Raw genomic sequence first — 13757 nt, forward strand, 5'->3', positions numbered from 1 at the left:
GCCACAGACATGCAATTCATTATAATTCACATTTTATGGTATCAGACCATGCATAGGACTGTATTTTTCTCTTAGTTTGAAAAACTATTCACTAGCTAAATCGTATTTTTACTGAAAACACATACTTGTGAAATCTGAGAATAGGTGTGGTCCAGCAACTGAATGTTCTTACCTCCATGTCTTCCTTAACTTGCTCTTGCTGATCTCTTAACTCACCAAAAGCATCAATAATTAAACCTAGGGTTTAAGTTAAAATTATAGTTAATGTTCAATAACAATTGTGACAAAGAATATCTGGAAATCCAGGGATACCATAACTCTGATAAAGAATATTAAATGACAATCTTCTGCAGAAATACTAGAAACTAATATACATCCCAAAGGCAACAAAACCATGAAGAAAAAAGAGCAAGCCAAAGAAACACCAGTAGCATGTCTGGCAGTACCATTTTGAATTAAAAAATGGGAAAAGCAGACTTCTGTTTTATTCCCAGTGCTATAATCTTGACTTAGTACATTAAGATATACATGGGTTTACAGTGATTAAGGCCCTGCTATAGAAAAAAAAAACACTGTACATTTAACAGAGATGAGACATTTATTACATGGCAGATGCAGAGAGGCCAAGAGCTCCATGCATCCTCTCTCAAGATGGTTGTAATGTAGCAAAAGTTTCCACTATTGGAGCTCTGAAAGAAGTAAGGGGTCATTTGAGGGAGAAACAGAAAGAAGAAGAATCACAGGGTTTTTGGCTCACACTGTAAACTGCTTATAACCTTCCCTTCACTTACTCCAACACAAATAAGGACTAACTCCACAATGACTATTGATACTCCTGTACCCAAATCTGGACAGTTAAGGACTCTGTTCTTCAGCCACTCACAAAATGAAGAAATGAACCACATGAGATATCTCCACTCAGGGTATAAAAAAATTTCCACCCTCCCCAAACCCTTTAAAAAACCCTGTTGCTTGAGTAAGAGTAATAAACAATTTACCAGAAGCTCAAAGTTGCTTCTTGGATCTCCTTGTAGTGAGGGAGAAAGCACCCTTACTGATGTCAAAATTATCCTAAGTTAGCTGTCAGCTGACAGAAAGCAATGAGGTATCAGTATTTATGACAGCAAGTGAACTCAGCAAAACTGTTTGTCAATTTTTCTAAAACAGAATACACTTCTGTTAACTTGTGTGAACTTTCATAAAAAATTACCTTTAGGGCATTCTTGACAATATTTTAAAGGTATAGTATGAAAACAAACAGGGGTTTAAGTATATCAGGAGGTATCAATAAACATAATAATGTAAACATAATAAAAAAAAATCCTTGACATGCCAAAATAAGGTATCCACTATCCAGATTACAATAGTGAGAAACACTATCAGTCAAATAGTTTCACTGAAATTCCAAAGCTAACTAATGGCAGCTAACTTTCCACTGTCATTAACCAGGCTATACTAAAGCTGTTTCATATCAAGCACTTTTTTACTCTTATACACTGTTCAAATAAGGAAGCATCACACAAAACAGCAATTTTGTGTAAGAAAAGATTTAATCTCTTAAAGCTATGGTCCAATTTTCACACCACTATTACTAATCTGAAGATCTGCCAGATAGTCAAGAACTTACGATGTTGGCAGGGGGAATACTGACAGCAGTACTGATTTTGTCCATGAAAGCTCATGTAGGATGGGTTACACTGAAGGACAATTTTAAGTTGTGCCACAAGATTTCTATAGGAGGCTTTTAGAAAGGGCAAAGACAAAAACTGCAGTGACATCAGTATTCCTAGGGCAAAACATTTATTTTGTTTCTATTGATCCAGTTAGAGCCTGCTGATTTTACAGAGACCCAGAAGAGCAGTGCATGAGCTAGGTGTGATTTTCTATATAAACCTATCCTTTGTGATCTGCCCTGCTGTTCTGCCTGAATCTTAGGTTTGTGATTACCACAGCACTGAGATCTCTGTAGTGCTAAATAATGCTTTCAGTCCCACTATGGATTACAAAAGCATACCTTGGATAATTGCAAGCAGGATGACAATCACAAAGAAGAAGAAAGTGATGTCAAAGATAATCCGATAGATTTCATATTCATCTCCTGCTGGATCTTCTATTTCATCACCAATGCCTCCTCCTGCACGTACTCCAACATACATATGAAACATGTAGCACTAGAAAAGACAAAACAAAGGGATACAAAGGTTGTTTGCAGCTAAAAGCAAAAATACCCAGTGTTACAAATTCAGTAATTGGTAGAACTGGTCTATGGTCTAGGAACTATGACATGTCAAGCCATCTTTTTCTCTCCTTTGAGATTATGCATATTTCTAATGGAGGGGAAATGCTACTGTGCAGCTGAAGCTGCAATATTTCGTGTTCTATCATTACGCAGCAGTTCAATAAGATCAAAAGTTCAACTACCAGAAGCTCAGCAGCACCCCATGATTCATGTAAAATCATTTCAGCAGTGTAAATAGGAAATATCACCACCACCATAACCATCTCCTTTTCCAATTTGCCAACTCAAAAGTGAGTGATTTTCCCTGTTTTTTGTGTTTCAAATTCAAATTTAAAAATAAACAACCCTCCTCCTCTAGCCAAAATAAACCAAGAAAAATAAAAAAATAAAAACCAAACCTGCAACCAAGCAAAACTTCTTTGTGAATGTTTGTGCAGATAACAGGCTGATTATTGAAAATATCTGAGAATAATACTGTGAAACTATGATATAAAAAGTGGTACAATAGATCTATCAGAACAGTTGCCTTGGATGATGACAATACAAAATTTCCAGTTTTATCTTGTTATATTCTAATACAAAATTATGGTATCACTCTCGAGAGGTCTCGAGCATGCAATTGTTTTTTTTTCCTTTAAGCACCTTTGCAAACTACAGGTCAAGGGTTCTCACCGTCTATCAAAAAATAGTGATGACAATAACTCCCAAAGCCTCACCATACAAAAAAAAATCCATTCTTCTATTTCTATACCACACTGTCCCCAAAATCCCTTTTGTAAGAAATTGATATAGTACCATATAATTCTGAGTAACCCTTGCCTGAAAAATCTAACAGTTTCTAAAGATAGTTTATACTCCAAGACTAAAAGGTAATAATTAACTTAATGAGTGAATGTAGTGTTACTTATGTAAAAGGTTTTGGTTTTTTATTTCTAAAATGTTATGAATAATAATTTTCTTTTAAATCCCATTTCAAGACTTAGTATTTTGACAAGACACTACCCTGACTTTACAGCATACCATATCTTATTCTAACTCATTCCCATACAATATTATAGCCTTGTGGTATGAGTATTGTCAGCGAATTACAGAGCAGGTCAGATTACATCACTTCATGAGATCTCTGCTCCAAGCAGGGCCCACTACAACCTCAGAAAAAATTGTTTTAGGCTTTATCCAAGTCAGTTCATTACAACTTCCTAAGGATGGAAACTGCAACAACCTCTCTGAGCAACGTGATCCGTTTGGCTCCCCTCAGTCAGAACACATTTTTCCCCTTTATGTCCCCTTTATGCCATGTACTTCCTGTTAGGATTTGTCTTCCCAATAATCTTTCTGTAGACTCTGGTAACTCCTCTCACACACCCTCTGCGCTGAGACTCTATCTTCTCTAAGCCAAACAAGCCCAGTTCCCTCACCTCTCTTCCCAAAGCAATTGCTCCAGTGACTGACAATTTAACAGCCCTTCACTGGTTTGTGTTCCGGTTTATCTGGTTTTGGTGTGCTGAGTGTCCCAAACCAGACAAAAAATATAGACATACTAATCTGTTTCAACAGTTTATCTATTTATTTGGCTTTTAAATGTTGTTGACTCCCTGGAAGAGATTCATATTGCATAGCACACTGAAATACATTTAACTGTTGTACACGATTGTTTTTTGAGAGATATTAAGGGCAATGCATCTTGGAAATTCTTTGTGGTTTACCTACCACCCATAACTCCAAAGTCTGGCACTGTCTTAGTACAAAATAATTTAAGGCAGCTCTGAACACAGTAGTTACTGAACTGCCTATTAAAGATAACTATGGCAACTCATGCTACGAGAAACTGATGGATTTCAAAGCTTAAACAAGAGTTTAAGTATTTGCATTACTTATGAAAATTCTTGCCTATAACCGACCCTCCTCCTGAACAACCTGTTGAATTTCAAGATTCAGAAGTGCTGCCCTTTAGCCAGCTCAGCTTCACAGTTTGTAATTGTTTTGCATTTTTTAACAGCTATAGCAACGCATAGTACCACATTTCTTCTACTCCGTTATGGAGGAGTTTTTTGAGCATACACAAGATCTATCTATTTGTTGAGGCTGTTCATCATATGTGTCCCTTTGTTGTCAAGTGCAATCTTTCCTGCCTGCTGGCTAATGATATGACTGTATGAATGCCCATTAATAAGATCAGGACAAAACCACAAAAGCTTGAAAAAAAATACAACTAAAAACCAGAAAGCAAAACAAGACTTACTGTTAGCATATCATCACATTTCATGTCTGGCATGTCACCGTCTTCACTCTTGTTGTAGAACTTGCGGAAAAAATTGAATGCCACTACTGTATACAAGTATACCACTACTGCCAGTAATCCCACTGTTAGGACAAGCTGGAAGACAAAATTACAGAATGGGTGTAACACCACTATGGGATTGTGATTTATCCTTTCTTAAAAAAAAAATAAAAAAATAAAAGAAACTAACAATAAACTGTATGTAGTAGCAGCAGGAAAACTTTTACTCTTTATATATTTTTGTAATATGGAGTAATATATCAGCATATTCTCATGCAAAGATTATGTATTTCCTTTTTTTCATTTTTTTTTAATCAAATAATTACAAAAACAAATTACACAGAAACATAATTACAAAGACAAATCTTATGGATAGATACTTAAGGAAACAATGATTAGAATCATATATAACCTCCAAAATCAGATGAAGATCTGAAAATTCACTACCTAATAGTAATATTACTATCCCCTAGTGCATAATTAATTGAAACAATACAGTTATCTACTAATTTAATACAAAAGCAACTTTTGTTTTCACATGTATGAAATTACATATAAAAAGAACCCTGTTCCTAATATTTTAATATCTCAGAAAAGCAGCAACAAGTACTCCACTGCTCAACTGCAGCATCATTCAGATTTTTCTCTGAGCTTAAAGGAAAGCAACTGGGAGGGAGCTTCAGTGTCCTGTAAATTGATATTTCACTTGTGTAGCTCCCAGATCTACAAAGTTCCTTATAAATAATGCACCCCTTAATTCACAGGTAATTTGCTAAAACTTCAGGAATATTTTCAGAAGGAAGAATACTTTTGCTTACAAATCCCATTGTCTAGCCTCGTCATCAATTCAAGTTGTAGAGCTCATGATGAAAGAACATTTCTGTTGTCAACCTGCAGAGCGCCTGACTCAAGTAATGACGTGATCTTTCCTGTGTACTTCCTAAGTAAAAACACTGAAAAGAGATTACAGTTGATACCTGTTTGCCATTGTGGGTGACTGATGACAGGATAGTTCGCAATGTCTTGAATCCCATTGCAATGTCGAGGAGATGAGCAGCAAAGAAAAAATTGTTGTAATGGCCAAGGACTGACATGGTCATGTACCACGCTAGGTAAAGGAAAGACTAACAGAAAAAAACAAGTACATTCAAAATAGAATACATGGCTTTCATCTATAACTTAATTCAAGACAATAAGGAAAAGTAGAAATTTCTCAAATCTGCTTTTCTTTAAACAGAAAACAGTTCTTTTTAAACAGAGATTTTTCTAGATATCCTTGAGAATGTTCTATTCATGCAATAACATTAAATCCTCAAATACAAAGTTAACAAGATATGGGCAAAATAAAGAAATTCAGAATTTATACTACAAAAACTAATTTTGAAATTCTTAAACTCTTATTTGTAAATGTTGCTACAAAAAAAAAGAATTTCTGATTTAAATTACTTTTAAAAACAATTTCTAAACAATTGCATTAAAATATTAATGACCAAAGTTATTTAATGACAATTACAGAACTGTGCAGGCAACAAAAGGAATTTCATAATTAATTTGAGCTATTAAAATTCCTATTTAAAGATATAAGTATTATTCAAATAAACACGAATGTTAATTTCATCTGATTCTCTATCAATTAATTTTTATTGAACTTAAAGACAAGTATTTATAAGAGAAATTATACTCCATCCCTTAAAAAACATACTAGTCCCAAACAAACACTGTTTACAGATCATGCTGTCTCTAGACATGGAGGTTTACTGTTTCCACTTTTTCAGATTACACTTTCATTTTCCATCTGTCCTAGTTCCAAAATAATTTTTCCCCAACCATTTTTCTTACCAGTAAATTAAATAACTAGGCAAACAAATAATTGTAAGACTGAAAAATCACATGACTGACTTAAACTGCATTTTAATATTCTTGTTTATCTCTCCTTGTTTATTTGCTTTTAAAGACTCCCTTTTTCAAATTATTGAAATAATTTGTATCATTCTGTGGCACATCTTACTATTGGTTTCAGTGATACAAATTTAGCAATTTGCGATACATTAACTATATTGATCTGATGGCACTCTAGGAATATTCAAGTGTTCATAATATTTATGAACAAGAGGAAGAATAGCAATTAGCATTTATATAGTCAGTTTTCTAATTCTACAGTGCAGTGCTTTCTTATTGCTTCTAATAAAGCATATCAGAAATAGGGCAGGAATTGACTGAGGTTCTATTAACTACTACCAATGTAACTGTGAAAATATTTTGACAATGTCTCTTTAAGCTTTCAAGATTTTCTTCTTGTAGTAAAATAAATAGAATCCAGAGGATTTCACACCTCTTATTGAAGCACTTTGCATTAACAAGTGCTTAGATCATTTTAGAACATGAATATATAGATATATGTATAAACTGAGAAACTTACATTATCAGTGAAAACAACTCCTAATTTCCACATCTGATACTTAACATCAATGGAATTTAGCCTGTAAAAATAATAAAAAAAAGCATTTTATAGCAAGACACAACTGGAAATCATTAAACATAATGTGTAGGAAGTGCATTGGCACATAACAGCAGTCAACAGCTGATCAATTTCTTCGAAAGCTGAAATACATTAGAACTTTGTTCTAATTCAGACTTTTACTCTGGAATGAATCTGTCAAAAAAATTGCGAAAATCAAATTCATAACTACTATTTTGAATTCATCAGACCTAACGCTGATTGATTTCTAAAATATTCTCATGCATACAAGTGAAATAAGCTGATTTTAAAATCCATGGATAAAAAAATATTTTATTTTATTTTTAATGCAACCCACCTAAGCTTGAAGTAGCTAGTCAAAACAGGTAACTGAATTTGCACCCTAAAAAGCCAATTCTTTACCTTAGTATTATAGCATACCTTGAGTGACACAATTAGATGACATTAAAGACAGACAAATTTAGATATAAGGAAGATCATTAATGAAAATATGATTATTCTTACCAGTTAATGAGTTTTGATATAGGTACTTAGGAAAATCTTCTATTAATATTACTTTTTTTATAATAGAAAGCATCCCAACAGATAAAAAACATTCTTTATTAACTGTCAACTAGGTAGGAAATACCCTTTTTATTACACTGTGTCAAAATTTTGAGCCAGGCACTGCACAACATCAGCAGGTGATACTTCATCAAGAATGGTGCCACTTGACCATTGCAAAAAAGAGAGCCTTGAACCAAAACAAAACAATGAGTTATAGGGTGTGTGTCAGCTTTCTGTGTGTTTTGAAGACAGAGCACAAAACAGATTATTTTGAGGTATCCTGCATGAAGCCTCTGCAAGAATCCACTAAGTTTAAGGTTCCCAAGTAAAGAAACAAGGGAGGAGTTATTTTACATTAGCATCCATAAGGGGAAAGGTTTGAAACCGAGATTCCTATATGTGCATCAAAGGAACAGGATAGGAATTTGGACATTAACAGTGACTGTGCCTGCCTCTGAACCACAACAGCTGAAGCCCCTACCCACCTGCAGATATACACTTCTACTTAGACAAATAGGCACATCCACACTTTTATAAGTTCTGTAGTGTCATCATAGCAAGTATAAATCTTGAGACTTCAGGTGTAAAAGCTACTGCAAATAAAAGTCCTTACTTTTTCACAAGCCATTATGGGCAAGAGATATACTGCCACTTGAGGAAAAGGTCTCCTAGCTTTCCAGGAACAATCCTGTTCTCTGACATACCACATTACTAAAAAGGTAGCATCTCTGAGATACTACATTACTAAATTACTAGATTACAAAATATTACTACATTACCCACTCCAGAATATTTTGAAAACTCAGATTATTGTTTCTTACGGCAAGGGAGAACAAGACCATTTAAATTCTTCCACATTCTGAGGCCAACTGCATTCATTGTTTGTACATTTCACATTTAGGTTGTGGTTTAATTTCTCACCAACCAACAAAACCTTCAGATCTTCCAGGAGAAATTTACCATTTTTCTATTCCTGAAAGTGGAAGAATTCTTCTACCATGTGAGCATTTGACAGAAGCCCTGCTTATTTTCCAAATTAGCCTTATGTCAAAGCTTGCTGCAGATGCTTAAGCCTTATCAGCCTCTTCTATTGCCTCTGACTAAACTAACAATCACAGAAACAACAGCAGTTGGAAAGGTAATGGGAAAGGGAAATAACAATGGCATCTCTGAAAATTAACTTTCATGTTTGTGTCTTCCACATTATTTTCTCAAATATACTACATCCATAATGCATCTGATTGAACACCATCCACCCAAAAGAAGAAACTAATTCAATGGAGAAACAACACCACTGTCTCAATCTCAGTGTGCAAAATTTAACTGTTTTTACTGTCTAATATACAGGAAAGTTCCAACCGCATCATCTTTCTAAGTTGGTTATAGTTAAATAATACTGCAATATATTTAAACCATTATTTAAATATTAAAATATTTACACATTTAAATAAATACACTTTAAAAATATTCAAGGCTGCATCGATGAGCTGGATGGCTCTTCAAGAGTCAGTAAAATGCAGATTTTTTTTAATGCATTATATCACTGGGACAGGCAGAAGCTTTTGAAGAAGCATAATCACCTGCAAGTAGAGTGCTTTAAGTCCCCTGCGAAAAGACACATGCAAATCCCAGGCTACTTTTCCAAAGGGAAGGGAGAGAAAAAATAGGAGCTAGAGGTCAAGGAGACCTGTTTACTTGTGTTGAAGATGAAATTGCTTTTCAGTGCACTTCCCTTCTGTGTTGTGAGACACAGCTATCTGGTTGCCACCTCCTCCTGGCACAGGCAGGAGAAGCACCAGAGCTGCAACCTGCACCAGGTCACACCATTCTCTATTTTCTCCCCAAGGCACTGCAGTAAGGGGTCAGTTCCAATGCTTTTCCTACCTCTCTCTTCACTGCATGGTAAATACATGTCAAATTTGGAATCTGGAATATGTGTAAGTTTTAGTAGCTTCATTAGTATTCATTTTTGAAACTGTTAAAAAGTGGATAAACACCTTCCTGAAGAGTATATTTTTTTATGCGACTGGTTCTGCAAATTTTTATAATAATTTTTTATTTTCCTGTAACATATTAATCTGATATGATATGAAATGATTCCTCCAGGGAGAACATGCAAGATGGATGAGGTCTTTTTTTATTACTGTATATAACATGGAAGAGATATTAGAGATGTTAAAAAAAAGGCATCCTTCAGACATGAGTCTTAAACTATATATTTTATTGGCCTTCTTCAACTGCTTCATTCTGGTCTGTTTTTTCAAGATTATTCAGAGAAATATTATTTAAATGTTTCTCCCCTCATATGAATATGAGCACATAGGGAAGGGAAAGTAGTTTTATTTTGTTTTTATACCAATAATAAAAGTAGTAGGTTTTTTTCCTAAACTCAAGTATGGGTCCTACTGTAATCCAGCAGGAGCAAAACAGCATGGAAGAAAGCATTCCAGAAAGTACTTCTGCCACAGTATTAAATTTTGTTTAGTACTGAAATGCCACAGAGTCCTTGAGCCTTTACACTGCACCTGACTGACTGTTCAGACAGACTCCTGGTTTATTAATATCCATCTTTTATAAAGACGGATAAAAGAGTCATCCTTATAAAATCAGCTCTTGCTTCAATGCACTTCTAATCTACCAGTAGTCTCACTGCCTACTTCTCATAATCCTTGCACACCCATAGATAAAATGTTGCTTTTAAAGAAAACTTTAAATAAACTCTTACATCAGAATCTCTGTAGCAGTAAAATTCCATCTGTTAAAATATGTTCTATCTAGTTGAATACCTTTTTTATAATGCAGAACGGGAAAAAACTTTTTTTGTAGTGCTTTATAAAAGCCTATTCTACAAAGGAGAATTTACTACTCTGAAAGTCTAGGGGCTTCTCTTATTTGTCTCCCAAATGATATACAAATGCATAGTTTAGGGAAAACAAATATAAAATGATGTGAAGATCAATAATCCAATTCCCAGATTTTACTGGTCACAAGCATTTAAATTTTTTTCATAATTTCTTTATAATCAGAAGACACGGTGCCATTTTTGCCCATTCTTTCCAGCAGAGCTGAACTGAGAACTTGAAAAAGAGATTCCAGCCCAGCTGTGATGACACTATGAAAAGAGTGGGAATGTGATGTATTAAAGCTGCTGTGCACCAAACTAAATCTTCATACCTAAAAAAACAGAGGAATGCTGCATATACATTGCCTATAATTAAATAAATTTACTGCATCATTCAACATAAGAATTGATTTCTTATGCAAATATACATAAATGAGCAACAGATGTTTGTCTGAATGACAGACCTTGAATGCTTGATTTTAACTTTCAAAAAACCCCAACAAAATTTTAAAAAAGAAACAAACAAAACCCCAATCACAAACAAACTGTAGGCAAATGCTTACACAGCAGAAAAGGAGCTGTCCTTCTTTGGTTTCTTCTTTTCTCGAGCATCACTAAAATCAAGAGCAGCTTTGTCCATTCCTAGTAATTCACTGATCCTGTCACGGCCATAGAACTCACCATATTTATCCATTACCTAAAGGAAGGAATATTCAAAAATACTCATTAGTGGGGTAGATCAGCAGTTATTTGGCCTGGATCTGAAGACAAGAGGTTTAACATACAAGGAGCCTGAGAACAGTGCTTCATGACATTGTGATCACAAGATCTTGAACATAGAGTTACAGCAAATAACTATTTTCAGCGAATTTGAACTAGCCCCTATCTCTTTCTTACAAAATTTAACATGTTTCATACGTAATTTTGGTGGAAATAAACATTTACTTGCTTTCATTCTGACTGAACACACAGCTTCTTCCTAAATATTATGTCTCTACTCATTTCAAAAAGAATAGTCAAAGAAATACAAATTTTTCTATAACAAGATCATAACTCAATGACTCCTGCAGGTGAGGAGGTATTTTGACAGCTTTCTAATAGGAAAGGCTTTAAATATTTATTGATAATTTTTCAGATTTTTAGAGAAGCTGTGTTCATAGCAAGCCTGAAAACAGTGCTTCATTATATGGATTATTTTGTAGACTGGGGATTAAAATACAAATATATATATAAAAAAGAAGAAATTATTGTAAAATAGTGTATTTGAAGACAGTTAAATCATACAGTGCAGTTCCTCAGCCAAAGCTAAAGTCTTACACACAACTTAAAACCATACTCCTTTCCTTTTGATTTGAGCCTTCCTTGACCATCTACAGTGACAGAAGCAATGTAGAATTTCATTTTCTTTCTCAAATACTCTGTGAGAGCTACTGCTTCCCCTTTGCTTAGACAGACAGGTAGAAATGTCTATATAACAACCTAAAATATGAAAAAAAAATTTCCACAGCAAAATGAGTACACAATCTGAAGGAATTTTTTCGGTCACATTGACCTAAGGCTGTTACAAAGCAGAAGAGCTAAGAGTATTAAAATCACACATTTCTAAAAGTATGATACAAGATTTGCATTAAAGTGTGAATGAGGGGTAAATCTGATCCAATAACATGCACACCCCTGTTTTCAACTGTGACCGAATACACGAAAAGATTCTTCTTGCTGTAAGCTATTGTATAAGCATGAGATTTATTTCTTAAGAGCAAGCTGAGAAAACATTTTAAATGGCATTTTTAAGAATGCTCAATCCTAGAGGACAACAGTGGCACAGGGGCAGGCAGGAACCCAAACTATGGATTCACAGTGAATGGATGCTCTGCCTGGTCCCTCCCAGGGCTGTCCCAGGAGAGCCTCAGACCCAAATCTGAAACACATAAAAATGAGTCACTGTTAAAACTCTCCAGATCACCTGTCAGACTAAGAGGATTACTGCCAAAGGATGCATACACTAAGCATCCTATAAATGGGATGCTATTGGACATTACAGGGAGAAAGCAAAGATGGAGAAAGGGACAGATTTAGGTGACTTGGGGAAGAAAAGCCATGGGAAAATAGAGAGGTAAGGGACAAAAAAGGCCAGTGCAGACCTTTCAGGGAGTTATAGTTGCCTGATTATGCTCTGTGCTTAAATATCTCAATTTTTCCTGTCTTCTTATTAATTACATTTTAACCTTCTATTGGGTGAGGGACACCATTCTCTGTGTATGGAGGTGAACACAAATACAGACAAGATATTTTATATAATTTGCATTATACATACAAGCACACACAAAATTCTTCATGTAATTTCATGAATGTATTTGAATTCCTGTTTTATACAAAATCTGTATGTAGAAAAAGTTTGAAATATATATAAAAAAAGTTGTAAGAATGTGGTAAGGAATTCTGTGTATTTTAAAATTGTAAATATGGAAATCTACACTGAATCAAAGTTATATTTCAAAGAAGTGAAATCCACATTTCTCCCAACATGAACAGAAATATGCTTTAGAATTTTATTTTAACCTGATAAATCTTTTTAAAAATAAGCCTTACCTTTCTTTTCACAAACTTGTCCCAATAGTTATTTGGAAAAGACCTGAAAAACACAGATAAACAAGATTACATTTTAGACAAATATATACCCATTCTGTTTCTAAGAGTCTCTATGTGGTGACTACCACCAGTCAGTCACTTGTGAACCCTCTGGAGTGAAAGCTGCCAAATGGTGTTCAGCCTACAATGTAAACAGAACCAATGCCTGCAGACAGGATTCTAGAGCAGCTACATCCCACACACAGCCCCGCCAGGCAGAGAAACAGAACTTTAAATATGTGATGCAAAGTACAGCTCACTCCTGAACTGACAGCAATGAACAACCATCATCACTGTCCTTGCCAAAACAAACCCATCCCGCTTCTTTTTTCTTTTATGAAGAGAAACAATTTTAAGGCAAAAATTGGGAATGCATAAGATTAAATAGTAATAATAAAAATTATAGTAAACATTAGCCTTGCAGGTGCCTGAAAATTTTGTATATCCTTGCTAGAGGTATATCTCTAATAATTGTTTATTTCAGACAGGATGAATGATAAGCATGTAATTGGGGAAACAGAAGAGCAATTACTTACAGGGCTATAATGAGACAGAGTAAGTAAAAACTCACTGTGTGTTGATTACAAGTCTATCCCACTGTCCCTTAATATCATCCTCTGATGGCTGCTCAGTTATATATAGCCCATCAAATTCCAATTTCCTCGCTACTTCTTTTTCTCTCTTAAAAATAACCAGTGGAACCTGCAGTTGAAAGAAAATAAAGGAATTATGTAAAATGCAC

At 34.6% G+C, this 13757-nt stretch overlaps 1 protein-coding gene across 7 annotated transcripts in view; it reads right to left on the reverse strand.

The window, feature by feature from the left end:
* The window catches only part of RYR2 (ryanodine receptor 2), a 377495-nt gene that overhangs the window by 5209 nt on the left and 358529 nt on the right, over positions 1–13757 (reverse strand). For all 7 annotated transcript variants that reach the window (XM_068184981.1, XM_068184983.1, XM_068184978.1 and 4 more), the window contains 8 exons: positions 13587–13717; positions 12977–13019; positions 10951–11084; positions 6940–7000; positions 5498–5644; positions 4482–4616; positions 2015–2171; positions 173–237 (listed from right to left, as the gene is read on the reverse strand). In XM_068184981.1, the coding sequence (XP_068041082.1) occupies positions 173–237; positions 2015–2171; positions 4482–4616; positions 5498–5644; positions 6940–7000; positions 10951–11084; positions 12977–13019; positions 13587–13717 (873 nt within the window). The remainder of the gene's footprint in view (positions 1–172; positions 238–2014; positions 2172–4481; positions 4617–5497; positions 5645–6939; positions 7001–10950; positions 11085–12976; positions 13020–13586; positions 13718–13757) is intronic.

The sequence above is a fragment of the Anomalospiza imberbis genome, chromosome 3, assembly GCF_031753505.1.
Source record: "Anomalospiza imberbis isolate Cuckoo-Finch-1a 21T00152 chromosome 3, ASM3175350v1, whole genome shotgun sequence".
Taxonomy (NCBI): domain Eukaryota; kingdom Metazoa; phylum Chordata; class Aves; order Passeriformes; family Viduidae; genus Anomalospiza; species Anomalospiza imberbis.